The 26,728-nt window shown below is 37.5% G+C and overlaps 2 protein-coding genes and 1 long non-coding RNA gene across 4 annotated transcripts; 1 reads left to right on the top strand and 2 right to left on the bottom strand.

Moving 5' to 3' along the window:
* Positions 1 to 3,343: 3,343 nt before the first annotated feature.
* Positions 3,344 to 15,601, bottom strand: LOC122361080 (ankyrin repeat domain-containing protein 34A). Its single transcript, XM_043262036.1, has 2 exons — positions 15,001 to 15,601; positions 3,344 to 7,886 (listed from the first exon to the last, which is right to left on the bottom strand). Exon 2 carries the CDS (start codon positions 7,783 to 7,785, stop codon positions 6,211 to 6,213), a length of 1,575 nt encoding a protein of 524 aa, XP_043117971.1. The 5' UTR covers positions 7,786 to 7,886; positions 15,001 to 15,601; the 3' UTR covers positions 3,344 to 6,210.
* A 1,668-nt stretch (positions 15,602 to 17,269) lies between these two features.
* Positions 17,270 to 21,703, top strand: polr3glb (RNA polymerase III subunit GL b). The gene is made up of 8 exons (XM_043260246.1): positions 17,270 to 17,472; positions 17,718 to 17,828; positions 18,227 to 18,356; positions 18,649 to 18,717; positions 19,431 to 19,487; positions 19,969 to 20,039; positions 20,128 to 20,244; positions 21,030 to 21,703. The coding sequence occupies exons 2-8, from the start codon at positions 17,721 to 17,723 to the stop codon at positions 21,114 to 21,116; spliced, it is 639 nt and encodes a 212-aa protein (XP_043116181.1). The 5' UTR covers positions 17,270 to 17,472; positions 17,718 to 17,720; the 3' UTR covers positions 21,117 to 21,703.
* Positions 18,291 to 25,837, bottom strand: LOC122359979. Of its 2 annotated transcripts, none has more exons than XR_006252749.1 (3): positions 25,760 to 25,837; positions 24,812 to 24,904; positions 18,291 to 18,408 (listed from the first exon to the last, which is right to left on the bottom strand). It is a non-coding gene; the product is annotated as an uncharacterized LOC122359979 (long non-coding RNA). The 2 variants fall into 2 exon arrangements; XR_006252748.1 differs by lacking the exon at positions 18,291 to 18,408 and adding an exon at positions 22,977 to 23,541.
* Positions 25,838 to 26,728: the final 891 nt, after the last annotated feature.

Raw genomic sequence — 26,728 nt, 5'->3', positions numbered from 1 at the left:
ATAATAAATGGTGTTTGTTTTTTGTTGAAAATGTTCTGATTATTTCCTGTATGGGTTAGGGTTCGTGTAAAGCAATAGCACATACAGTAAGTACAGTATAAAAAACATTACACCTATGGAGAGCCCCCATAAACCACAAATACAATCTTTAAAATAATAGTGGTTTAAAACAGGACACTCAGAGACCTCATACTGTCTGACAGAAGATGATCAGCAACCCAGTCAAAGAATTAACTTAATAGTTTATGTATTATAGTATGCATTTAAAAAAAAATACATTACTGTTTTTTGCAAAATACTCTGGATTACAATTTCCCTGTTAGTTTAACATGTTGAGATTGAGAGGAGCATGTTTAGATTTCTGAAGTCTTATAAATAAAGGAATGTATTTCTGCATATTGTATAAAGGCCCAGAATAGTGTTCAAGTTAAATCAGTCTATTAATATTTTGCTCAAATTACAGTACAGTAGTATAGATTACTGTACATTGTACAAGATTTAGAATAAGATATCAAGATTCTTTTTTAAAAGAAGCTTGCATTTTTATCTTCCATGTTCGTTTTTGTTTTTGTCAAATAAATCAACCATTTATTTAGTTTAACATTGTTTCATTGTTCTCTCATCTGTCAACTGTTAAAATTAAAGAGAATCGAAAGTGAAATTGCTGATGAAATGAACACGTTTTGATTTGTAAAAGTTCTCATAAAGGTATTTTAATGCAGTGTATTTTGCTAATATTGATGACAGCTTCTAATAAATTCAGCACATTCGAATCTTGTTCAATCTTACCTTTGGTTTGCAATCATTGAGCTTACTCTTTCTCAAAATGTTAAATTACTTTTGCTCATGTTTAAAGAAAAATGTGCGGGTGTGTGCCGTGTTGATGCGCTCCAGCAGAGGGAGCACAAAGGGCAAATAAAAAACAACGCGCTGTTGTGTGAACATCTGCGGGACCTTTAGCAGGAGCAGGATGTCCTCCAACATCAGGACGTCCACACTCTAGTTAGTCCCTCTGAAGTGGAAGAGCTGGAAGAGTGATAAGTTTACTGTCATAATCTAAAAGAATACACACATTCTCACATTCACATTTTTCAAACGTTCCCCTAAATAAAGAACCATTCTAATTTGAGCATGCAATTTTTCATTATTATGATTTATCTGATTTGATCCACGTTTTAGTATTCAATTCTTTAGATCAAATCACTCAACTGCAAACGGTAGAGATCCATGATCATGGAGAAGCTCAAGCATCTGAAGTCCTGAGTTTTGATGACCTGCTCCAGCTGTTCCTCAGGAGCAGGTCATCAAAACTCCAGATAACAGTAAGAATAACAAATATATGAGATTAAGCAACTAAACATTATAAAATACATTTAAAAAAAAATCAAGCTTAACATTTCTTTATGTTTTAATAGGCATTTTCTGGGGATATGAACTCGGCCACAAACATGCAGGAACTCAATGCAAGGATGGCCTGAAGGTTTTATTTGTTTACTTACTCCTTTTTTACTATACCTGTTCAGTATTCATGACTGGACTGATTTCTTTGTTTTGTTGTCAGGTGGCTCTTTTCTGTTTTGAACATTTTATATTCAAAGCACCTCTATTTCAGCATCATACATTCTTTCTTTTAGCCTGGTCATCCCAGACCCCTCCCTCCTGAGAGAAATCGGGGCCCCAGCGTCCGGCAGATAATCCTCCTGGACTGGTTTTGGAGCAACCCGTGCCCTGCATGAGCTTGTTTAATTTAGTGAAGCTCCGACAAAGGCTAGAAGAGAAGATGGCAGGTCATTCGTGCCGCTAACATTTGCTCGGCGTCTTCCACCGAGATTTAAAATCGGAGAACCTCCTGCTGAACCCGGACACATACAGGGTCAAGTTGTTCGACTTTGGGTGCGGCACGCTCATGAAGGACTCCGCCTACATGGCCTACATGGTTTGATGATTTGCTAGTGGGTTGTTTAACTCACTGAGACATATCCTGCTTCAAAATGAATTAAATATCAAAATCTCTTTCCTTTAGGCACAGACACGTTCTGTCCACCTGAGTTTGATGTCGACGGCAAGTACCACGCAAAGCCGGCGACAGTTCGGTCACTGGGGATCCTGCTGTTCGTGACGGTGTGTGGGTATTATCCAGACGAGAAAGACCTGCACAGGATCAGTAAGAACGACTGGTGTATCCCTGACCTGTCACAAGGTGAGATCTTCATCAATGAATTAAGCTAGACAAATTGAATTATATATATGAACGTATACCATCTGAAACCTAAATATAAAATGTAACATACTGTATTAGTTAATAATCAGACTTCTCTCATCCTTTTGGACAGAATGCTGTCACGACTGTCTGGAGCCTGATCCTGAAGGAAATGCAGATCCGTGACTACGATTAGAGTCTATGACTAAACGTTTGTTCGTGTAACATCATTGATTTCTGTCGTTGTTTCAGGTCGTGGAGCAAGGCACGGAGAGCAACAAAAACAACTTCCTGTCACGGTCAGTCTGTTGGCATTGCTTGGCTTTGCGTCTGGCAGACTGACATGAGTGGCCTTTCCATCCCTTCACTCTGGCCATGGCATCTTGTGTCTTGATAGCACCTGGCACTTTAAACATAATTTATATGAATAATTTGTTCTAGATATATACGTGGTAAGTACTAGGACACTTGTATTTGTGTTAAGATATGTATAATAGTATTATAACAATAGATAGTATATAATAATAATAATAATAAAATATTTTAGAATAAATGCGTTAAGAAAATGTATTAAGATATTTTTGTATTTTATATGTTATATTAGCAGTGACTGTAAATTGGACTGTGGTCTCTCTTGATATATATATAAAATAAAATTTTAGTGTAGAGTGTACACAAACATTCAGACATGTCAAAATTATACAAAAAATTATGTTCACGTCACACAAAAACACCTATGTTAGCTTGAGAGAATTTTTGATTTTTGATTGTGGTAAGTACTAACTACTAGGCACATTTGGCCTATGGTGTATACAGTATATTCAATTGACAACACACTGAGCAATAGGATACAATTTATGACTGAACATGTAGTCTAGTTATGTAGTCATTTCTGTAGGCTACTTAAAATTAAGACTTTGTTTAATTTACATATAGAAACAACATTATGATGACCAGATTTGTAGTGTTATGCTGTGTCGATTCAAAAGCAAAAAAGTGTCTTTCCCAAGAGAAAAATTCACTGCCATTGCCATCTGAGCAGCACAGACTCTCCAAAGTTTTGCTTTAGCATTTAGCACAATTTTCTTTCCTGTCCATATGAGCAAACTTTAAACATGCCAGCCAAAAACCACTGGTATTAAATAAATCGGTGACTCAGTCATGCATTTATTCAAAGCAATGAAAAGCTTTTGAAGAAAATCATCGCCTCAGAGAAATAGCACAACAGAATTTTGTGTTAAATAATTTAATACTTTTTAAAATTATTTGGTTTACTACATTTGACCTGTGTATCACACTAAACATACAAAATAACAAGAAATATTTAATCCATAATCCATTAAATGATGCATTGATAGTGTGACCCTTCTACGTGAATGGAGAGCAGAACACCGGCTCAAACTACCCAACGACAGTGTAGCACAGACGGAGGTCCATTGTGTACAGCACCTAAGACACCCTTTACACTATTAACATCTTTTCAGGTACACTTGAACACAACTTTAACTCATTTAAATGGATGTTTTTGTACAGCAGGTCAGAAATATTGGAGATACTTAGATACAAACATATTTAGAAACAAATCAAACTCCTAGCTATCTCGCTTGTGTGTTAAATGAAAAGAGAATCACTAAAATCAATGAATACACAGCAAAGTGCCAAGATTCTCCTAATCGCATCAGGATGACAAAGGGCTAGGTAATCAGTGATCTGGATCCGACGCGGTTGGGTTTTATCGCAATCGTTTTTAGGAAGATTGCTATAGCCATTGAGCTCCAGCTGCTCATATATTATTTCCTACAAACGTCCTGGAACACAAAAGCTACCGTCAAAGTGAAATTGCACCACCAACAATTCGGTATTAAACATTAAAATTTGTTTCGATAAAAATAAAAAAACAACAAGAATAAAACCCTACAGGCATAAAAAAATATTCCTCTTTTAGTTGTCATGATACATTTTTCAAGTACACTAATTCACATCAAGTTTAGAACATCTCAAAGCAGAAGCACTATATTCACTCACATCATAAGCTTGAGTTGAACTATGTGTTTGACATGGACACACTGTGCACCGCAGCTCTTTAGGGAAATTCATTCTCATGTATTTTGTGCAGAGATTCCTCCTCTGAATGTAAACTGAGCTCCCAGCTCATCTTGAACTATATTTACTGCAGCATGTTACCACAGACACACGTCCGAGTGATTGTTCACATTCACGATAATAATATGAAATCAGTGCTGAGGCAGCACAGAATATTGCACGTTCAAACGCTTGAGACACAATTGTACTCTGTACAGTATGTACACAATATCTGTGCTCTGTGTCTCCAGAGGGAGTGTGCGTTAGGCAAGGGGTTTCTCTCTCCCCCCTCTACTAAGTCGGGTCAGGGTGGATCTGTGTGGTTTTGGATGGGCTTTGTAGAGTTTCTTTGGGATTTTGAGTTTCAAGAATTGCACTTCACTTATTTTGTATCACTTACAAGAGTTTAAGAAAGATAAACGACCCATCCAAAAGCCCTGAAACATGCAGTATGTTTAACTGGTACATTTTGATTTTTAGTTATATAGCCTAGCCTTTTTAATGCTTTTATGTTCATTGATTCCTGTAATATTTTATTGCACTTTCATAATGCAGTAAAATGTTCTTGAGAAACGTGTTCAGGAATATTTAGAAGTCAGTCGTCTCCAATTCTTTCTAGTGTACATCCTGTGGAAAAAATCAGGTTGCCATTGCCAGATTAAAAGTCAAGGACTACAATTCTTAAACTTCAGTGCAAAACAAACAGAAATAAATATTGCATTAAAGAGACTTGAGCAGTATTATTTACAAGTAAACGATTACATTTTAATGGTACTACTTAAATCAATTTAACTATACTGTAATGGCTGACAAAATTAATTTTAGAGTCTTGAACTTTTCACTTGATGTTGTCATCAAAGGAAAACAGATGGATTTTTTTTTTTATATTAAGAGTATTAACCCAATTATTCCACAGGATCATCACAGAAGCAATTTGGAAAGATTGTACCTTAAGGGTTACAACTTGTGTATCCAAAGTCTTTGTACCTTGTTTAGCCAAAAAAGAAGCATAGTAGTACCTTATGGATACATATGTATTAAGGTACAAATATGCATATTTTCGAGGTAGATAAAGTACAATTTAGTTTTTTTAAAGGAATAGTTCACCTAAAAATAAAAATCGTGACATATTTTACTCACCCCCAAGTCATCATAGGTATATATGACTTTCTTTCAGACTAACACAGAGTTTTTTATCCTGGAAATCAAATATATACATTGTGAAAATAACTAATACACCTTAGGGGGTTATCACAGCAGATTGATGGTTTTTATAACAAAGGTATTTATAGTTTTCAAATTTTAAAGTGAATAAATTAATTCTGTTTTTTCCAGGAGAACACTGAGTTCCGGTTTCTTGACTGACTTATGATTTGACGAAAAGTCATATTCAACTAGGATGACTAAAATATGATTAAAATATGCCATAATTTTCATTTTTGGGTCAACTATTCCTTTAAGGGTAGTGACCCATCAACAACTAGATGTGCCCCTAAAAGGTACAATTTGGGCATATTGGTTTTCAGACAGTGCACAACATTAAGAAGGCTGATAACCATAACAGCGCTAATAACTGAAACCAGTAGAATATAAAATCTGTGAGGTTTCATCTGAGGGTTGCAGCAATTTCAAACACTAACAGCACTTCCACTGACACTAATGGGTCCATCTTCAAACTTTCCTGATGATCGAGGAACAATCCCAAATAACTTTTAAATGGTCTCCAAATTTGGAATAACTGATCCCATTTATGAGCTTGAGTGACCGTGACTCATTTTCACTTTCATTGTCTGCATTCTCCAGAATGCATTTTTTTGATGTTTGTTCTACGTTCTAAAGGATCTGAACTGGACCAAAGATGATGTAGATGAACCCGGTAATGAAAACTCTCGGCCAGCACCGGCTCTCTCTCAGTCTCTCTTGTGCTCTCAATCTCCATTCATCTCCATCACCTTTTCTGTGAGAATTTCCCGGAAGGTCGAAAGCTGCTTCATCTGCTCCGTCTGCATTGAGTGTCGTCTCATCAGTTTCTTCTTCATCTTGAAGTCTGGTCCACGCTTTGGTGATGATGGCGCAACCGGCAGCAGGATCTTGCTCCCTGAGTGAACAGGAGAAGTGGGCTTTCCATTGGCACGGATATCAGGAATGGGTCGCTGAGGGTTGACGTTGAGAGGAGGAAGGAACCCAGGTCTTGTGTGGGAGATGTGGTCCAAAAGCAGAGTGCCTGATCCCCGCCGTTCCAACAGCCCTGTTGGACGTCGTCGCATTGTCATAGGAGACACTGAGTTGGGAATGCTCTCCAGAGACTCTCGAGAAGAGCTGGTGAGCAGCGACAAGGGAGAGGCATTGTACTTGCGGCGCTCCACTGAGACACGTCCAGAATCTGGAGATCCAGGGATGGAGGCAGGGCACAGGTGGGTGTCTGACTCATAGTGTTCCATGCGGGTGAGTTTGGGGTGTGGCAAGCCACGGATTCCCGTCGGTGCCTGGGCCACACTGTCCTGAGCCTCAGGGGCCGTGTTTCGACGATACAGTGACTGGTGCTGATGGACTTTATCTGCCCAGGAAGAGCCACAGAGTGCTGCACAGTCTTCCGAACAGGACCGGTCCATCAGCTTTGGAGAGGAAGGGTCATGAGTCTCTATACTGTGCCTTCGACACAGGAGAGGTCTGCCTGGACCAGAAACTGTCATCCCATTCATCTCCGAGACTAACTTGTCCTCCTCAGCTAAATCGCCCTCTATCCGCTCCGCTCTCTCAGCAAGTACTGAAGGAGCCACCAGACCCCATGGCTCAGAGTTCAGTCTTTTCAGAAGCTTACGGGGCGGTGGTCTCCTCTCCACTTGTGGTCTGCTGGAGGGTAGCGGGAGTGCTGAAGTCACGGCAAAGCTGAAGATACCTTCCTCCTCCTCACCGGGGGCAGAGCCAGAGGTATGGATCTCTACCTCAGATGGAGACATGCAAGCAGGGGAAAGCTTGTCCACTATACCCGGAGATGGTGGGGAGTTCAGGTATTGTTTAGTCTTTTTAGTGCCAGAGGGAGATGTATCGCTGGTAATGATGATGACCTCTTTACCTTTGGCTTTGCAGGCATCCAGCAGGACCTGAAGAGTGTCCCTGTCACCTTTATTAATGGCATGTACAAGTGCAGAGGCCCCTGAATAGTCTTTCAAGCTGGGATCAGCGCCATTTTCCAGCAGCAGTGACACTACCTCTTTGCCTGCTTGTTCTGCACATGCATGCATCAGCGCGGTCCGACCCGATTTGTCAGAGATGTTTGGGTCCGCTCCCTTCTCAAGGAGGTACCTCACCATTCTCTGTCTGGTCTGCGGATCATCGTATCCTGCCAGACAGGCTGCTATGACCGGCGTCTCCCCTCGCTCATTGCCTTCATTAATATACGCTCCGCCCTCCAGGAGGAGGCGAGCGAGGCGGAGTTTGCCCTGGAACACTGCTTTCAGAAGGGCATTGCCCTCCGTGTGCAAGGCCCCTCCATCACCCATGATGTCTCGCTCTCCACCCCTCTAGAATCCCAGAATCCCCCACCCCTCTCCTCCTCCGTCCTCAGCAATGTCCGGACATCCTGGCTCAGATTCTAGTGAACCTGGAACGAAAGCAAATAAAAATGTTGGAGTTGACATTTGAGTATTGCAAAAGAACACTTCCAACTCCAAAATCACAGACACTGAAGTGACACGAAAATGGTTCCACAAAATTGAGAACTGAAGAACTGGCATCTTTTCAATTAAGTGGGAATTTGTGGAATTGATAACGCCCAACAGGAGGCTGAATAGTAATCTGAATTGAATCTGACAGTAAGAGCAGTTTCAGTCCAACCAATCATTCAATTATTTTACATTTTTCGTTTAATGATTCATTTATTCAAACCCCTCCAGTGATTGGTCAATTTCATTAAAGCAGTGTTTGTGAGCTTTTTGTTTAAGCACCACCTACTGGAAAAGAATGAATGATCATTTTCACTCAGACAAATACATGTATCTATTTAAGAAATATTGATATATGAATTATATATTGCATATGTTTCTTGAATATAAATGTAGGGGTGTGTATTTATGTATACATATACAGTAAATTTAGTGCACACACGTATTATGTAAACAAACGTTTATTTTGGATTCTATTAATTGTGATTAATCTGTTTGGCAGCCCTAATTCAAATGCAATTCTGAATTACAATTTAACTCTCTATACAGTAATATAGAAATCTGAAATCACATTATTTTAATCAGAGTCTATATTGTATCATTAGTATCACCCAATGCATTGACTAAAGTTAATGTATGAAGCCTTATAGTAAAGTGTTGCTGTCTACTCTGTTCTGAACACTGTGTCCTGTAGGCTGACACTTTGTACAACCCTGTACTCTTTAACACAGTCTCCTCTCCATCTTCTTTGTAATGAAAGGCAGGAGAGGGATGATAATGACAGTCCAGTAAAGAAAAGAAAATTGAATTTCTGAGTGGTGCAAAGAGCATAAAGACATGTGACAAGCACAGTCAGCACTGCACACATACATATGATTAATGACATGCATTCAACTTACACACAGATACCAGGCATTCACTAAAACACAAAAATTATGTTCTTTCTGATGTATTACAAGGTTTACCAAATAAACCATATTTATAAAGTTTAACAATTGTTCTTGACAATACTGGATGTTTTTTGGACCGAAAAAATCTGTGTGATCTGGTAATAGTGTGAAAGATGGTCCTACTTTTAAACCTACTTTGTGAAACCTTTCCATCACGAGCTTCTTGGAAGGTGAGCAGTCAGATCATTACACTAACTATCTTGGTAAGATGATTAGAGCAAGCGACAGGGTGCGTGGCAGGAGGGCATCCAGTCCAATAACATTAACATGCCGCAGCCTTCGAAATCAGCTTCAACCTATTTAAAATTCAGTGAGCCCAAAGTCACATAGCATATTGATACAAGCACTGTGAGGATGAAGCCCCGCCTCTTCTCAAACAGAAACTGATCAATGAGCTACACAAATGGGGAGGAAAGGAGAATGAAATTGGTTTGACTACATGTTGCGGTCGATCATGTAATGTCACAGACAGTTGTCAGGGAGTGTCAGCTATGGACACTCGTGACATTAAGTGACTTACCTGATGTCAGTGGGGGAAAGGAGAAACTAATTGCACACGGTCAAAAACTAAGATGTTGCACTGGATTTTCTTGCCATTTATGTTATTATTCCTTCACAGTCTAATTAATTGAAGACACAGAAACATTTGTCTTGATTTATTCCTAGCTGTCTTTCTCGCTGTGCTCCTGAGCTATGCAGAGATGTACTGGGACTAAAAAAAGCACAGGACCCGTGCTGACCCAGGACAAGACATAACGGATAACAACCCACTACAATGTATGTACACTACCCTTTAAATGCTTGCGCTCAGTCATTTTTTATTCATTTACATATTTATTTTGGAAAAATGCCTAATTTTCTTTAGCAAGAATTCACTAAATAGATTTTAGTGCAAAATTATGTATGTACAGTATATAATACAATGTATTGGCAAATATATTAACTTTCTTACACTGAAACTCTTAGTGCTTTGATAGGTAACTGATATATAAAAACACAAAAGCACAATTATTAAAAAAAATGGCTTTTTTGGATGGATATTAATTCAACTGACTTGTATAGCATGGTTTCTTAACCATATGTTCAGTCTAGAAAGTGAGTGAGTGACTTCTGTGCTGCACTCAGCGCTGCTTTACTGAGCATTGCCTATATCACCAGCATACGCCAAGATCTGTGGCTTAAAAGAGATGCCTAACGATGTAAATAAATGTATTTATACCTGTTTCAACTTGGCTTCAACATCCCCAAAATCAACCAGCCCCCAGAAGTGGTCCCGATGCTCCCTATAGTCTATCTCTGGCGATATGAAGAACGAAGGAACGTCGAGAGCGTGCACAAGCTGTGCAGAATTCACATCCTGCATCACACCAACACACCCACAGACCCCGAGCTGCTCCTCCTGCCTGCCTTCTTAAGGAATTCTCTGTGATTTCCGAGCCAGCTAAGCCCAGGAGAGCAAGAGGAATGCCATTTTTGCATACTGATTAAGGGAGGTGGAGAGGAACAGCGAGAAATGAACTGTTCTTTGAAAGTATAATCATTAAAAAAAAATAAAAAATCAGTCTTTAAGAGACTGGGGGTCTCAGAGATTCGAGACAGCGAGGTTAATCTCCCTCCTCACACACGGGGAAGCATGCATGACTCATCTTCATGATAGACTCACTGGAGAGATGTGGCAGGGATCGTCTCTCAGGATATCAGCCTGCTGAAACCCACAGCGTCCTTACATGTATCCTGACCTGACATGTGCATTGTGACCAGCTTGTTTTAAACGCTCCAATGAGAATTAAAGAGAAAAAAAAAAGAGAAGCCAATAAAATTCGTCATCACCTTTACATCACAATGAAAAAAACAGAAAAGCTTTTCCTTTGTGTTTTTTAAAAAGGTTAGATGATCACATTGTCAAAACGATACTTATTCAAACATCCGTGAAAATGCCTGCGTTATGCATGCTAGGCCAAATAATATAATAGCCAAAACACAAAACCTTTCAGTTTTTTAGTTTAAACTAGTGTTATTTAAATGCCTGCATACAAAAATGCCATATTGGTTAAAGAACATCAGCCAGGGCTTTTGTTCTAATTCATTTTATTTTAAAATATATAAAAATATAATCAGTTTCTGTGCTGAATAAAAAAACATATTGTTGGCTCTGAGACAAATTGCTTATGCTCAAATGTTGTTTTGGATAAAAGCGTCTGCTAAAAGCACGAACATAAATGTTAAGGTCAGGCCCTTTATACTGAAGTTTAATTATATCGCTCTTCTCAGTGATCATAATTCACAGATGTTTTTTGCTTAATCATACGTCTGTATAAAAACATTCAGACTTTGGTCAAGTATTCAGTCACAAACTCACAATGATATTAAGATCCAAAGTGCAGTTTGTTTCATTTCAGTTTACATGCATAGTTTCCTATGATTTTTTTTCAAGCTTTCTAGATTTTGGGGCAGAGCTAATATATCCGAATATATGCATAAAAGATGCATACAGATATGTATGTACATGCAGCTACTGCAATTCTGCTCCAACATCTGTGTTTTCTAAATAATAAATTGTACTCTAGTGCAATTTGCATACTTTATGGATACTCTAGAACCACAAGGGTTATTTATACACAGACTGATTAAACAAGCAACACCTGGTACAATGCAGGGAGGGACTGTGAACATTACATTTGCCAGATGCTTTATTGAAAAACAGCATTCAAGGTATAAATGTGATCAGTTTTGTCTTTGACCCTCAAAATAGAGGTCTTGGTGCCAAATGGAACAAGACTTGCTTGAAAAAAAAAAAACATTACAGACGTCTGATTCTTCAGTTGTGTAACTCCAAAATGGATGTTATGTCACACACGACATTTTGAAGATGACATACTTTTTCCACTCTCTTTCAATTCATAAAAGTGGACAAGCAACTGCCATCATCTTTCAATCATGTCAACATTTCTGTGGCTTTGTTCAAACAAGCAGTATTTTGGACAGAATTTTTGTTTCATTTTTGTAGCCTGAACGGTACACAAAAATGTAAAAATGTAAAAATGTAAAAATGTAAAATATATATATATATTTTTTACAGGCCTAATCCAACAAAATAAATAATACATGTAATTCAATATATTTAAAAAAATTTTTTAATAAAAGTAAAAAAATTATGCAATAGAACTTTTTTGTATTTTTAAATTAGGAGTTCATAAAAGAACCTTTTACTAGCATGGAGAACATTTTAATAACATAATAATCTTTTTCAACCAGTAAAGGTACTTCATGCCAATATTGATGCCAATAAAGAACCTTTATATTTAAGAATGCAACTGTATCTGAATTTACTCAGAATAAATAACCAGCGAGAAAATATTTTTATGCTTAATATATTGAGAGAAATTAAAAATGTTTTTTTTTTGACTGATATGATTTATCATGCAATCCATAATTGATTCTCTTATTTTCCTGTTTTCAACTGCGAAGTTGCTTTGACTACCTATGCATAAAGCTCATTTTCTCTCGCACCTGTTGTGTATTGAAGGATGTCAAGATGACATCATCAAAATCAATATTAGGTGAATTTGTAAATATATTAGATACTGCCTTCGCTGTTTGCACAAGCGCGTCCGATTTTAATCACTTGAAAATGACAGACAAGCAGACAGCTCCCAAGATTGGATCTGATAGATGAATCGGATTTGTGCCATCTGAACAAAGCCTTTGCCCTTCCCAGCATTCCTTATGGATCTTTGAGTGTGTGCAGATCAGCGTAGTGGAGAGCCGTTCAACATGACCAAAATAAACTTGCCAATTTAGCAGCATGTTGAAGAGCGCTTGCTGAGGGTCTGGGTTGTCTTGTCGGGACGAATCGCATCTAATTCTCTATGCGCTCCCGACAGATGATGGAAATGAATATCATGTCTTCATTCTCACGCCTCTGAAAGCCCCCACCCCTGGCTTTCTGTTTTACGTAACAGCAGTGTGTGTGTGTGTGTGTGTGTGTGAGACTCAAGGCTGCATCTGAGGTTGCGCGAGGGGGCCCGTGACCAGAAAGGGCTGCGCAGTCAAGCGTTCTCGCCCCACCAAGAGCGCCGTGGTGCCTTTGAGCCACTATTTGCCTCATTAGATCACACGGATCAAGGCAGGTGCAATCACTTTTACAGCAGCTGAGAGAACAGCATCCATCAGCGGTGCACCGATGACCCTTTGACCCAGTCGCATCAGAACTGCTGAGGCAATTTATCACTCATATTGGCAGCTTCAAAGAGAACCATGCTGCAGAGGGCCAATGAGATTATCTCCTTCATATTAAATGTCCTAAGCGTTCCCGACACATCTTCTGAACCGCCGTGTGTTTAATCCGTATTGTTCACCGTGGCATATTTAGGTACTGCTGTCATTCTCAATGCCACACATGTAGTAGCAAGTTCGTTTTTGGTCTGTAATGAGATGAATGACAACAAAACCACTTGACTCGGCTAGACCGAGTGTTCAGTGATTTACAGAGCTGAGAATGAATTTTCCTCCAATTCGATAGCAATCTGTGCGTCTCCTTTCACGCAACTGCACACAACCGCATACAGATGCATTCTTCTCTGCCCTCGAACCGCAGATGTCAGAAGTAAAATACGGTTGTATGCAGACAGAAAAAGCAACTTCACGAGTTCAATGCAGAAATCTGATGATTTTTACACTGTCCAGCATATAGGAGATATTGTCTTGCAAATTATCTATGATAAAAAAAAATTGTTTTTAAAAACCGTTGACATGCTGTAAAGTAGCATGTTTAAAAATCATGTTATACGATGCTTTAAAAAATTCTTTCATTATTGTATATAAAAAATGAAAACAAAACATGCAACAAATAATCTAATAGCATGATGAATAAACACTTTTAAAAGATCACATGGCAGTAATTAAGGATTTTATAACGTGAACCGGGGTGTAAAACTGAACTATCACGTTATACCATGGTTAATTTTATAGATGCAAAATATAATTTATTTTTTGGAGTGAAGTATGGCTGGGCCATCTTTTTGTATTTTTGCTAAGAATCTCTTTCATGCCTTATACTCAAAGAATGTGGCGTGCAAATAGTGCTTAAAAAAAACTCTGTCTCATGTCTAAAACATGGTATCACCATTGCTGTGTTCAGAAACCTTGCCAACAGCATCATTATTGCAGCTCAACGGTATTGTTTCCTAATATAACCCGGTAAGAAAACAAACAGCAACAATACTATGTTTTGATTCTTCCAAGTGTTTCTATTCTTCAAATCATTCGAGTAAATGCGGATTATATGTCGCTGTCCGCGGTGCTGAACGCCGTCCGCAAAACGAAGCAGCTACAGATTTTGATGCGTTACAGACTCGATTCACACCGCCAGCTGCAAATATCTTCAGCTCAGGACTATTTTTAGTCTTGAAGCATCAAATTTGGTGTCTATTCACGTCAGCTCTTTGCCTGACGCAAAGCTCCAGTGTCCACAAATGAACTTCCAAACAGCAGACACACGCTTCAAGCCTCCGTTAAGAGCGAAACGAGCAGCAGTCGACACACAAACGCTCATATTTTAAGTTTTTGTGAAGCAAGACAACGTGCATTAGAGCAGCATACGTATCGACGTTAAACCTTCTCCTTTCAGCCGTCCAGCAGATCTTCAGAGGTCCTTTTAGGAAATGCCAGAGTGCATTCCGCGTAACTGAAAAACCGAATTGCGGTGCACGAATTTGCAAGGTACATTCATAAAGCCTTTCCTCTAATAAAACATTTGCTTTTAGCTTCAACAACTCGCACCAAACGAGCCGCCAGCAACCATTTCTGATCAACGCACATGCCAGCAGAAAATGATGCTTCGCAACATCGAGCGACTCGAAAATCTCTCTGTGAAAGTGGTTTAAAATGTAAATGATAAGAAAGACGGTGCGGTGGAATGTTAAAATATCGACGCGATACGAAGGACTGAAGTCTGCTTAATTATGGCCATGCTCGGCTGAGAATAATACAAGATAGCCTATTAATGAAATCGTAATAATTATAATAGCAGTAAACCTTATCCCAAACACCAAGAGCATTTGCAAAGCAACATTTGCAGGAGAGTATCCCGAGAGAGGCTCACCGTGTATCCGCTGTCTTCACTCCATCAGAGCGGCTGATTTTAGCCCGAGAATCCAGCTGCTGTCTGCTGATCCCCGTGTCTTACATCCCCCACATCATCTCTCCTCCTGCGACCGAGAGTTTGGGAGACTCTGCGGGGGCGTGGAGTGGGCAGCGAGCTGATGCGAGGCTCCCACGATCACGCACAGACTCGCTGAGGTCCAGCTTCGCCGAGCAAACCACTGACTGAGCGACCGTTCGCGCGCACACGAGCATCTCTGCTTTCCACTAGGGGCAAACTTATTCAATTATTTTAATTCTTTGATCATTTGAAGTTCATCCCTGATTTCCTGATGCGCCCCTGCATTTGTGTTTCTCACGAGCAGACGTAAAGGATACAACTTGCTGAAGAATATTTAAACGAGTTTACCATGATGTTGATGATGATAATAATAGCCTTGTCTAAAAAAACTGAGCATATTTTGCATGCAGTGATTTGATGCATGATAACATTTAAGCAATGTGTGTTAAGTGCTTTACATAGTTAAGGCTGCTCTGAGCAGGCTCCGTGCCTGCTCTACATTCTGCGTAAAGACGCAATAGCGCATTAAACCCATGCAAAATATAAGATATGCCAGCCTTGACCCACTTAAGCACACAGTGATGAATGTAAATGATGCAGCATTGGTGCAGCCTGTTGTTGACATGACAGAGCATTTATTTTAAGATCTTTTTAATCAGCATTTTATTATCGAAGGGCTTTAATGGTATATTTGTGCAATCTGTGTAAACACATGTATGCCAGCCGTGTGCCGGCTCTGCAGAGTAAAGATGGCGCGCATTAGGCCAATGCTAAAATGCACTTACCACGCATAAGCAGAGGTGCATATTCTCCCTCGACATAAATCTGGATTTTTGCTTGCCTTTTTTTTCATTTTTGGGGCTAAATATATATCAAGGCCCTCTCTGCAAGAAAGCAGGGGGTGTGAAACAATTCTCAGACTGCATAAATACTAATTCAGTGACTATAGCTATTATTGAACACAGTTTCTATGGCAACTGATTCAGTGGATTCCAACAGAAGCGTTCCCACAGTGACATGCACATGCTGCAGGAGAGAGAGAGAGAGAGAGAGAGAGAGAGAGAGATAGTAGTCAATGTGCTCTTGCTCTCCATGTTTAGATTTAAAATACAGTATGTCACAGTATTTGAATTAATGTTTTAGGATTTATGTTGCGTTTCGTTAAAATGAGTTTACCTTAATGAAATGAGCTCATGCCTCATTTCTGTCTCTCATACTCACACACATATTTTCTGATTTTGACGGGGGAGGCTGTGAGTCAGCAATATCACGGTTAGTTTTCCTTTCATTATTTTTCTCTTTTTTTAACAAATGCAGATTTAGCTGAATTTTAACTGTTCTCAGGTTTTCTAGAAAAGCATCTGAGTGTTGCAAGCAGCTTCGTCAGAACAGATTTGAATGTAACTGTAGTGATAAATATGGGTGCTTTTGGACTTTTTTTAGAAAAGTGGGGTTTTTTTTCTCTCCCATTAGTTAATTACGCTTTTCACATGCAACACATTTTTCTTTAATGTCATGAACATTTTCACATGCCATTCTAAAATTCAATTTAAATTTGTTTAATGAAGGGATTTTCATAGCTAAATGATGTGTGTTCTAATAAATAAACAAATTTAATTTTTTTTTTTTTTTTTTTTGATGCGCAATCAAATATTTAACCTAATTTTTCTTTACACATCACATGCCTCATATTTAATGACAAGACTGCTTTTCCTCAACACTTTTGTGTCCCTGGCAGCAAAGTACACTAACAAAACTTTACTATAAGGCACAATTGTTGTACATTATAAAAAAAATAAATAAACAGCTTTTCACGCGCATAATTCAATCTTTTTTGTTTTTTTAGATAACCATAGTTTCAAAGTATTAAGTAATAATTACTAATAATTCTTATACTTATGTTGTTTTGTACATATGATTGTTTGTGATGGGAAGCGGGCGATAGAACAAGGATGAAAAGTAATATTTATAGCAATATAATTGAAAGGCATAAAATATATTAAATCATGACAAAACGTTGTTATGACAGTCAACTTTTGGAACATAATGCAGACGAAAAATAAACACATGGCTTCGCATTTGATCCTCCATCAGCGCTGTTCAAATGTTTTTTTTTTAATTGAGTTGTTCGTTCTGCATGACTCATTCTGATTAGTGTTAATTTAATTTACCGGCAGATAGAAGCGGAACCATAAGTGAACGCGCGCTGGTTTCTGGCAGGAACATTTTCCGCAGCGGCCCAAAACAAACATGCAGCTGTTTGGCGGGTGATTCTACTGCTCCGTTCTACATCAATAAATCTCCAATCTCCATGAAAAACAACTTCCTGCAATATTTACGGATTATCTAATAAATGCTTTGCACAATGAAAAGAAGTTATAAATAAAGAGGGATTTCATCGCATTTTTGTCTGTGAGTGAGCGAGGCGTTTAAACATTACATTTCGGTCTTTTATATATATATATATATATATATATATATATATATATATATATATATATATATATATATATATATATATATATATAAGTAGTATATATACTATACGAAATATTTACATTAGTTTGGTATTTTTACAGCAAAAGAAATGAAATAAATAGGCTAACCTTATACCAGCTGTATGGTTAATAATGTGATGTGTGGTGATTGTGTCTCAGATAATGGCAGGAAGGGGCAGAGGGCAGCTTACTTTCTCTGTGGAGATTGTTGGAATCGGTAAAGGAGAAAATCTCCCGCCATCCTCCGTCCAGCCGACCCCTCTATTCCCTGTGAGTGTTTCGAGATAGAATAAATACTCATTATATTAAATGCATTTGTCAGACGATTTTATCCTAGCAGTTTACGTAGTATTCATTGCACTTGTATTACCCGAGAATCTAACGCAGGTGTCATGCTCTACTCTTTGAGTCATCAAAACTTATTTACAAACATAAGTGTAGTTTAAAATGATAAAATACTGTTGATCATTGACAGAAATGGTTGTTAGATATAAGTGAAACGTAATTAAAACATTACTTAATTATAGCATTACTAGATATCGCTTATATAACTGATTTATGTGTATGGATGGACGGAGAGTTAACCGTCCCGGCAGGTGCTTGTTTGACCCCTGATACTAGACAGATGTGTGTGAGCCGTGCCTCCTCACTTCTGTTTGATGTTTCAGCCTTTGGATCAGAAGCCGGTGCCCCTGCAGGCGGGCGAGGAGGCCGAGTACATGCTGGCACTCAAACAGGAGTTCAGAGGAGCCATGAAGACGCTCCCCTTTTACATCCGTCCAGCTGCACCCAAGAAAGGTCAGATCGGAAGACGCCCTGCATTTCCTTGCCATGCAGACTTTAGGAAGACCTATATTTGTATTCAGAGTTTCAGACTGTGCTAATTTGTAACATTTTTCAAAATGTATTACATTTTCCTTATTTACACAGATAAAAGATTAAAAAAAACCTACTGAATTGAATTTTTTCCCAGTACCTAAACTGGTCTATACCAGTTACATTTCATGGTAAATGTCCACAGTAAGTGTAAAGACCCCTTTCTGGAGCGGTGTGTTATTACCATTTTGAAGTTATTTTGTCCTGTCGACAGATGTGGAGCGTTACTCTGACAAATACCAGAAAACTGAAACCTCTGAAAGCAGTTTGGAATGGAAGCCAGGTGAGTGATTTATCACAAGCCATTCACTTCGGTGCTATTTTAGCATTAATTATATGCTATTACTTATTATAGCTTTGCCATAGCTTTATTACAGTCATTATAAATATGTTTATTATAGTTTTGAATTATATTTTAAATTTATATTTAACGGTTTTCGTTTATTTTGTTTTAATAATTGCGCATTTATGTGCTTAAATTGCACAAAGTTTTAATAATATAGTCACAAGATATAAACTGCATGCTTGTATTTAAATTTACTAACCTTTTCTGTGTATAGTTGTATGCAATTTTTTTACTTTGTATTTATGAATACAATCATATAATACACAATTTATTAAACGTTTTATTACATTGTTTTTATTACAATTATTAATATGTTATAAATATTTTAAATATTATATAAATATTATAAATATTTTTATATTATTATAAACTGAAGAATTAAGTAAAAATATATTTAAATATATTTTTATTTTAACAGTGTCTATAAGTAGATTAATTCAGTTCTTAAATTTATGATTTTTAGCTATTAATTTTACAACTTGATCTTATGTCAGTTAGTCAACAATATATACATTTCATTTAGTTTTTTATCTAATAATTTTTTTTTCAACAATTTCAGTTAACAATTTTTTTTAACAATATCAGCACTTGATTCAGTTGCATCGCCGCACACTTGTGTGATCCTCTACATCTATGTGTGTGTGTTTTAGATTGGAAGCGTTTTCCGAAGGAGCTGCGCTTGAGAGAAAAGAGACCCCTGAGAGACAGTGAGTGTGTCCGTCGCCGTTAACTGGCTCATACTCTCTAGTACTGGACATTGTGTTCTGCTACAGTCGAGCGGAAGACGCCCAGTCCAGGAAGCATGCGTTTGTAAATGTGCTTTTTAAAGCCCAGATAAGGGAGCAGGTGAGGCTGATGTGCTCATGAATGAGTGTGTAAAGATGAGCCGAACCGGCAGGTCTGCGCTTCGCTCTCTGACTCATCGGCGTCTCTGGGGAAATCAGAGAGACGGCTCTCAGCTGCGCTGCACACACATCTCCGAAATGAAAGAATGGAGAGAAAGAGGAGATGAGAGCGGCATGAAGGTTTAGGCTTGAAGAGCGTCTGTCACCAAGAGAGGAGAGACACGAGACTATTTTTAGTGTCTTTTGTCAGAAGAGCTGTGATCAATGAGTTGATGTTATTATGGGATGATGTCGCTGATGTCATTTCCACAGTCAAACACGGTTTGCGCTCATATTGTTGCAGAAAGCCAAGCTGTTCCCAAACGGCCCAAACAGCCACGAGTGGACAAAGAGGAGATCATACACAAACTGGAGGTGCGCAAATGTGCAAAAGTTTGAATCTACTTTATCGCGCGTTCGCAGATGTAATGCGCGCGTGAACAGAATGTGTGTTTTTATTCAGACTCTGGAGCAGAAAGAGGAAGACAGGAGTTCGGACGAAGAGGAGGGAGAGAAAAAGAAGCCAGAGGAGGAAGAGGCTGAGGGAGAGGAAGAGTATGATGAGGAGGAATTTGAGGATGTAAGTTATTTTATACTGTTGTGGTATTAAGTCAGTATGTTTGATCAAGATCAACAGAAAAAATTAAGAAATGGAAAAAAGTTCAATAAATGTATCATTTTAATGTATTTAATAAGCCCAGTTGATTTGAGCTTAAAGTAATATTTTAGGTTTAATACCAAAAAGCCTCGACTAGCAGCAGTGTAATTTTAGTATTTTTTAGATTTTAATATTGTATAGAAGCAACAATATTTTTTTTTACTACAATTTGCATACATAAAGTTGTAGCAATTTTAGCACTTAAGTTACTTATTAACGTATTTTATTACAGTTAGTTGCCAAGGCCACATTTCATCATATTTTATTTCAGCTTTATTTTAAATAACACGTTTTAGTTTAAATATTAGTTTGGCTGCATATGTGGAAAATGCATTGTTTCGACGCGTCCCTCCTTTTATTTACCAAAAAAGGGGTCAAATCTCGGGTACAGAGAGACTCTTACAATAAACGTAAATTAACAAATATTTAAATACTCAATAGTTTAATATACTGCAATTGTTATTATACAATTGTTAAACAAAAGATCTGTGTGCTTTTATAAACTCATAAGCTTCAGATTTCTGCTTTAAAACCCTCCCATTTACTTCCTCAGGATAACCTTGATTTTGACCTTTTACAAAGGATGCACTGAAATTGCATGGCATTCAATATTATATCGCAAATGCTATTGATTGAGGTGAACCTGTATTTAACCAACATTCGATATAGGTTTTAGCCAGTTAATCCTATGTATGTGTGTGTAACAGGAAACCGATTACATCATGTCCTACTTTGACAATGGAGAGGAGTTTGGAGGAGACAGTGATGATAATATAGATGAAGCCATTTACTGAAGCAGGCGACGGCGGCTCCATAGCGCCCTCCTCCGTCCGGCGAGTGTCTCTGGAACTGGGTCTGTCCCTCAGGACCTTTCTAGCTTGGATCATTATGTTTGGCAGCTGATGTTAAAATCTGTATGCAGTGGATTTCCTCTCATCCCATCGGTTGGCAGGGCGGCTGATTGCTGACAAAGAAGGTTTGAATCCGAGGGTTACGGGCTAGAGGACATCGAGGCACAAACTTCTCTCTTGATGCAGCTATACCTTCTCAGAGCTTTGTAAATAATCGTTTTTTAACTGGAGAATCGTTTTCATACCTGTTTTAGTACAAGTTTTAGACGGTTGTATTTATCTAAACAGTTTTTATACATCTTAGATTTGTGAAAAAAGGCCGGTAAATGTAGATTGTTCTATTGTGGATGTTAATCACATAATATTTTGTAAAGTTTTAAGTCATGTATAAATATTAATGTTACTGGCATTTTATGTAATGAAGTCGCACTGTGTCATGACTTTTTCTCATAGATAGATGAGCAGTTCTGTCATGTGGCCTGCAGGAGGTGTGATACTACATTAAAGTACTTGTGGCACAATCATTTCAATTTTATTGTGTTGGCCTCCTTATGTTTCTGATCAGTATACACACCAATAAACACACATATTTGGGAACGGCAATATTATTAAGGTGTAAAAAATTGAGCACTTGCGAATAGCATAATATCTGCATCTTGAAATAATAAAATTGGATTATTTCTTGAAATAAACCTACACTTTCTTGCATAAAAATGGGATAATCTGAGTTATATATCGTTATATATATATATATATATATATATATATATATATATATATATATATATATATACATATATAAATAATTACTGTAATTATAACTATATAAAATATGTTTGTAATGTCAAATATATATATTATTTTTATTAAGTGTGTGTGTGAATTAAGGTATAGCAGTAAATGTCCTTGGATTGGTTGAATCTCAGATCTGACGTGTACGAATCTTTCTTTCGCGTCTCTGGAATGTCATTTGACCAGATGCAGCTGAAAAGAATCCAAACAGTAAGAAAATGTCATGTTCTTTTGAGCAAATGATCAACAGAGGGGAAAGAATTGTTCTTGACGTGACTCTTCATCTCGAGAACACTCCACCGGTCGGGCAAATTTGCTGAAGATGAATTTAGTAGCTGACTCAGGCGTGCTTTACAGAGGACAGGCAGAGGAATCCTTCCAGGAATAAGCCTGGGCTTTTATTCAAGGAAGCGGATAGCAGTTCATCTCCAGTGGAAGATTACGGCAGCCGGAGATGACTGACATAAGAGCAGTCAACCGAAGCTGCTGCAGTGATATATACTCACACTCGACGCCAGCTATCAGGAGATATGTATTTTATTAATACGTTTATAATTTAATACATTCAATTAATTTAAAGATATCCTGATATTAGACTAGTCACGCTGTTGAGCTCAGAGTTAAAGACAAACGTCAATAATAATGTACAGCCTTTGTATTTTAAGGAAATAGTGACATTTTTAGAAGACAATTTAGGGACCATCATAAGGGGGCAAACTTCAGTGGTCAAAAACAATACAAACTGTCTAATGGCTGATTCTAAATCTGTTTTTCATAGTCATTAATATATGTCTACAGCCTCACAGTGTACCAGTTGTTTAAATATTAATATGTATCATATTTGAATATATCTTAAATGTTAATGAATCGCACCACATTTGCATGCTTTTATAACAAAGAACTACTGAGAACACAATGGACACAAATCAGACATCAGTGTGCTATGTTTTAATCATTCAATTTAAGGTTTTAATAAAATGTAACAGTGGTGACTGGGGACATGCAAACAGGCTGATATTCAGAAATCAAAAAATGTGTAATATATTCTGATTTATTTTTAAATGATATTTTCCTTTACAGAGAACTACAATACATCCATTGAATAATATGTCTATGTTCGGCATGCTTGCAGAGAAATTTCAAGCTAAAAATCCCATATATACTACATCGTAAAAATATTTGCTCGTTTTTTTGCTTGTTTTTTTTGTCAGCAATATCCACGTAGCTTTCCAAATCTTCTGGTTGTTGTTTGTTTGTGTTTAATGCCATTCAAGCTTATTTCAAGCTATTTTCATGGCGAGAAATATTATGTTTTTACAATTTATTTTTGCTAGAAATTCCAAAACTGTATTCAACTCTGTTCAAAATCTCTTCAAAAGAGTTGACTGAATAAAAAAAAAGTTTTCTCACAGAGTTAAAACAAAAATCGAATAAAACATGCTTAACGGATAAAGGGATCCATTTCCTCTGTAGGGAGCGCATATGACCTCCCGAACAGCAGGTGTGCACGTCTGCAGCCAGACCCTGAACTCCCACAGCAGAAGAGAAGTGATTACCAGGCCTAGACGCAATCTGTCTGCACAAAACTCACATTTCTCAAAAACCTCAGCAGATTTCTGCGGAACTTAAACGCTTATGAGTTCTCAATGCTTAACGCGTGTGTTCATGAAATACTTTGACTAATGTGAGAAGAACTTCCGCTCGTAAATATCTCTCATGATTTTTTTTAGTGCACAAAGCAATAGTTATTACAAGCACAGCCCTTTTCACTTCACAAGAACTTAATTGGTGGACTGGTGTGTGAAATACTTGTGGTGTTTTTGTCAGCTGTTTGATCTCTCATTTTGACGGCACCCATTCGCTACAGAGGAACCACTGGTGAGCAACAGATGTAACACTACAGAGCACTTCTGCAGTAACACTGCAGACTTTCTGAGTCTCTTCTGATCAAGAAACAAATTAATCTACGTCTTGGACAGCCTGAGGGATAATTTAATTTCAGAAAATGCTTGTAGTCAGTTTGTAATCATACTGTTTTGGGTAACCATTGACTCCTATAGTTTTTTCACACTATATATGTCAGTGGTGACCAAAACAGCCTGGTTACAAAATATTCAAAATATTTATATTTTCAAAATATTTTCCTTTGTGTTCGACAGAACCAAACAATACATACAGATTTGGAACTACTCAAGAGTAAATGATGACAGGATTTTTATTTGTTTTTATATGTTAATCAATCATTTTCAATCATTTTTATTTAAAAACATTTAAATTTGGCTGAAATAATGTTACATTTACATTGAGTGTAACACTATTTCTGAGAAAATTCAAACAACATGCTTGTGCATGTTGAAATATATAAAAGAATAAGGAAACATGTTAAAATTTTATTAAAACAAAATCTTACAAAATGGAAATGGGACCAATCTGACAAATAGGAAAATCCTATGGCAAATTTAGAAAATGTAAAATGACAACTAGTTTTTGCGGTAAACATAATTCATCTTTTAATGTGGAATAAATATTTTTTGTTGTTTTTGTTGTAAATATGCCTAATAAGATTGTTACACTAAATTACATTTTAATGGGTAAATTTAATAAATCGGGGGAAAAATATTTATTTTAAAATATTTAAAAACAAAATAACAATTAATTGAAGAACACAACCTTTTTAGGAACAACAACAACAACACTTTAAAGCAGTATTACGCTTATTACTTTTCATCTTTGACCCATGTATGAACTCATTCTGCACATTTCCAATCGAATTTCCATCTAGCCCTGGTGAATACCCTGAGGATCCTTTTAAGCTGAAGTAAAGAAAAGCAAAGACACGCACTTACCAGGCAAATATTCCAGCTAAGGAGGCCAGGAGATGTCTTCTGTCCTTCAGTTATGGAAATTAGGATGCAGAGCTCTGTCTAGATGGCCGTGTGCTAAAAAACAAAAGCATTGTAAGCACGCTACATAACAATCTCCACTGCCCGGGTGAATAATTGAGTTTTATACAAAGAACACTTGGTCCAAACACACACACACACTTATTCCAGATACAAGAGTCTTTTTGACACTTGAGGACTTAGACTGTAGGACAATCTGCATGGTAAAAGCTTTATTCACGTTCACATCACCACTCATCTCATATGAACGAGGATATGAACTGAGATTATGAGGATCCGCTCACAGCTACAAATATACTTCTAACGTGTTTCAGGCAATTCATTAAACAGAACAGCTCTTGTGTTGCATTCACAAATATACAGTATGTTGCATACAGAAAAACCATCCTAAGGAGATTGTCAAACAGATGCACTGGCCAGAAAACAGAAAAGTGAGTCAGCATTCGACTCAATATTAGCCCTGGATGAGCCTGTTACTGATGCAAAGGTCACAGAAACCTGATTCTAAGATAAAACAGGCCAGCCACTGCTATTAGCATCCAGATTTCCTCCCAAACAAGGAGATCTTGAATTGAAATGCACTTGACGATCTCTTGCACACAGATGCTGGACTGTTTTGGTGTAGTCCAACAAGTAAAGAATTTCAATGAATCTGAATACACTCAGATTCTCCTTTTTATAGTTTGAACATTGCAGAGCAAAGCAAAGCAAAGCTAACTAACTTGATTATATGAGTTGATTATGGCGCTCTTTAAATGGCCTGATCAGCCTTTTTAAAGGCCACTTGCCTTTAATAGACTGGCCTCTGCCCAAACATTGTAAATTCAGTCTAGAGTAAATCTGCACGGTCATTCATACATGCATGACACGGTTTTATCCAAAGACACTTACAGTGCACTCAAAGTATCAGTGATGTTTCGTTCGTAGGCGTTTTCTGACGAATACTTTAAGTAAACTAAACTCGACAAAGAGTCAAGTGTCCTTAAAACGTGGTTTGTGAACAGACATTTCATTGGTTGAACCAGCTGAACGGCCACGCCCCTTTACTGAACGAGTCGGAGCTTTTGAATCTAATGATTTTCGTAAACAACACTGCGAAATTGAAATTAAAATAATAATAAAACCGGTTCAGTATTAACGAATCGTTTGTGAATTAGTGAATTAGGCAAACACATTTTTTTACAACAAATGTCCAACCTACTACCAAGCTACGATGTAGCTTGCTAAAGAGGGTTGCGGCTAGAAATGGATTACAGCTCCGATCGGAAATAAACAATTAAATAATTTTTTTAAGTTTTATTAACATCTACACATACCCCACGCCTGAACCTACCCCTTACAATAATGAAAAATAGTAATTGTTGTACAGTGTGGAAAAAAATATATATACGCTGTCTTCTAGCCTTAAAGGGATAGTTCGACCAAAAATGAAAATTTTGTCATTAATTACTTTATAACATTACGATTGAACCACTGAATCACATTGACTACTTTGATGATTCGGTACCCTTCTGGCCTCGAGCGTGTAAGGACCCTTGGGAGGATCAGGAAGCTCTCGGATTAAATACATAACATTTTAATTTGTGTTCCAGAGATGAATGAATGTCTTATAGGTTTGGAAAAACACGAGGGTGAGTAATTAATGAAATAATAAAAATTTTTGAACTATCCTTTTAACCCCTAAATAACAGAATCACTCACCGAATGTGAGGAACTCTTTTTAGTAGTCTAAACAGATTCAAAAGATTCGAATCTCTAGAAAGAATCTAAATAACAAAAGAGCGCTGGTCTCTAAAAATAGCTTGGGCTGAAACATGATTTCAGTCCAATTGGTTAAAAGAAGGCTGATGTAGGTGATTT

The sequence above is a fragment of the Puntigrus tetrazona genome, chromosome 16 (genome assembly GCF_018831695.1).
Source record: "Puntigrus tetrazona isolate hp1 chromosome 16, ASM1883169v1, whole genome shotgun sequence".
NCBI classification, from domain to species: Eukaryota; Metazoa; Chordata; class Actinopteri; order Cypriniformes; family Cyprinidae; genus Puntigrus; species Puntigrus tetrazona.
This window is presented reverse-complemented; position numbering and strand designations above follow the sequence as displayed.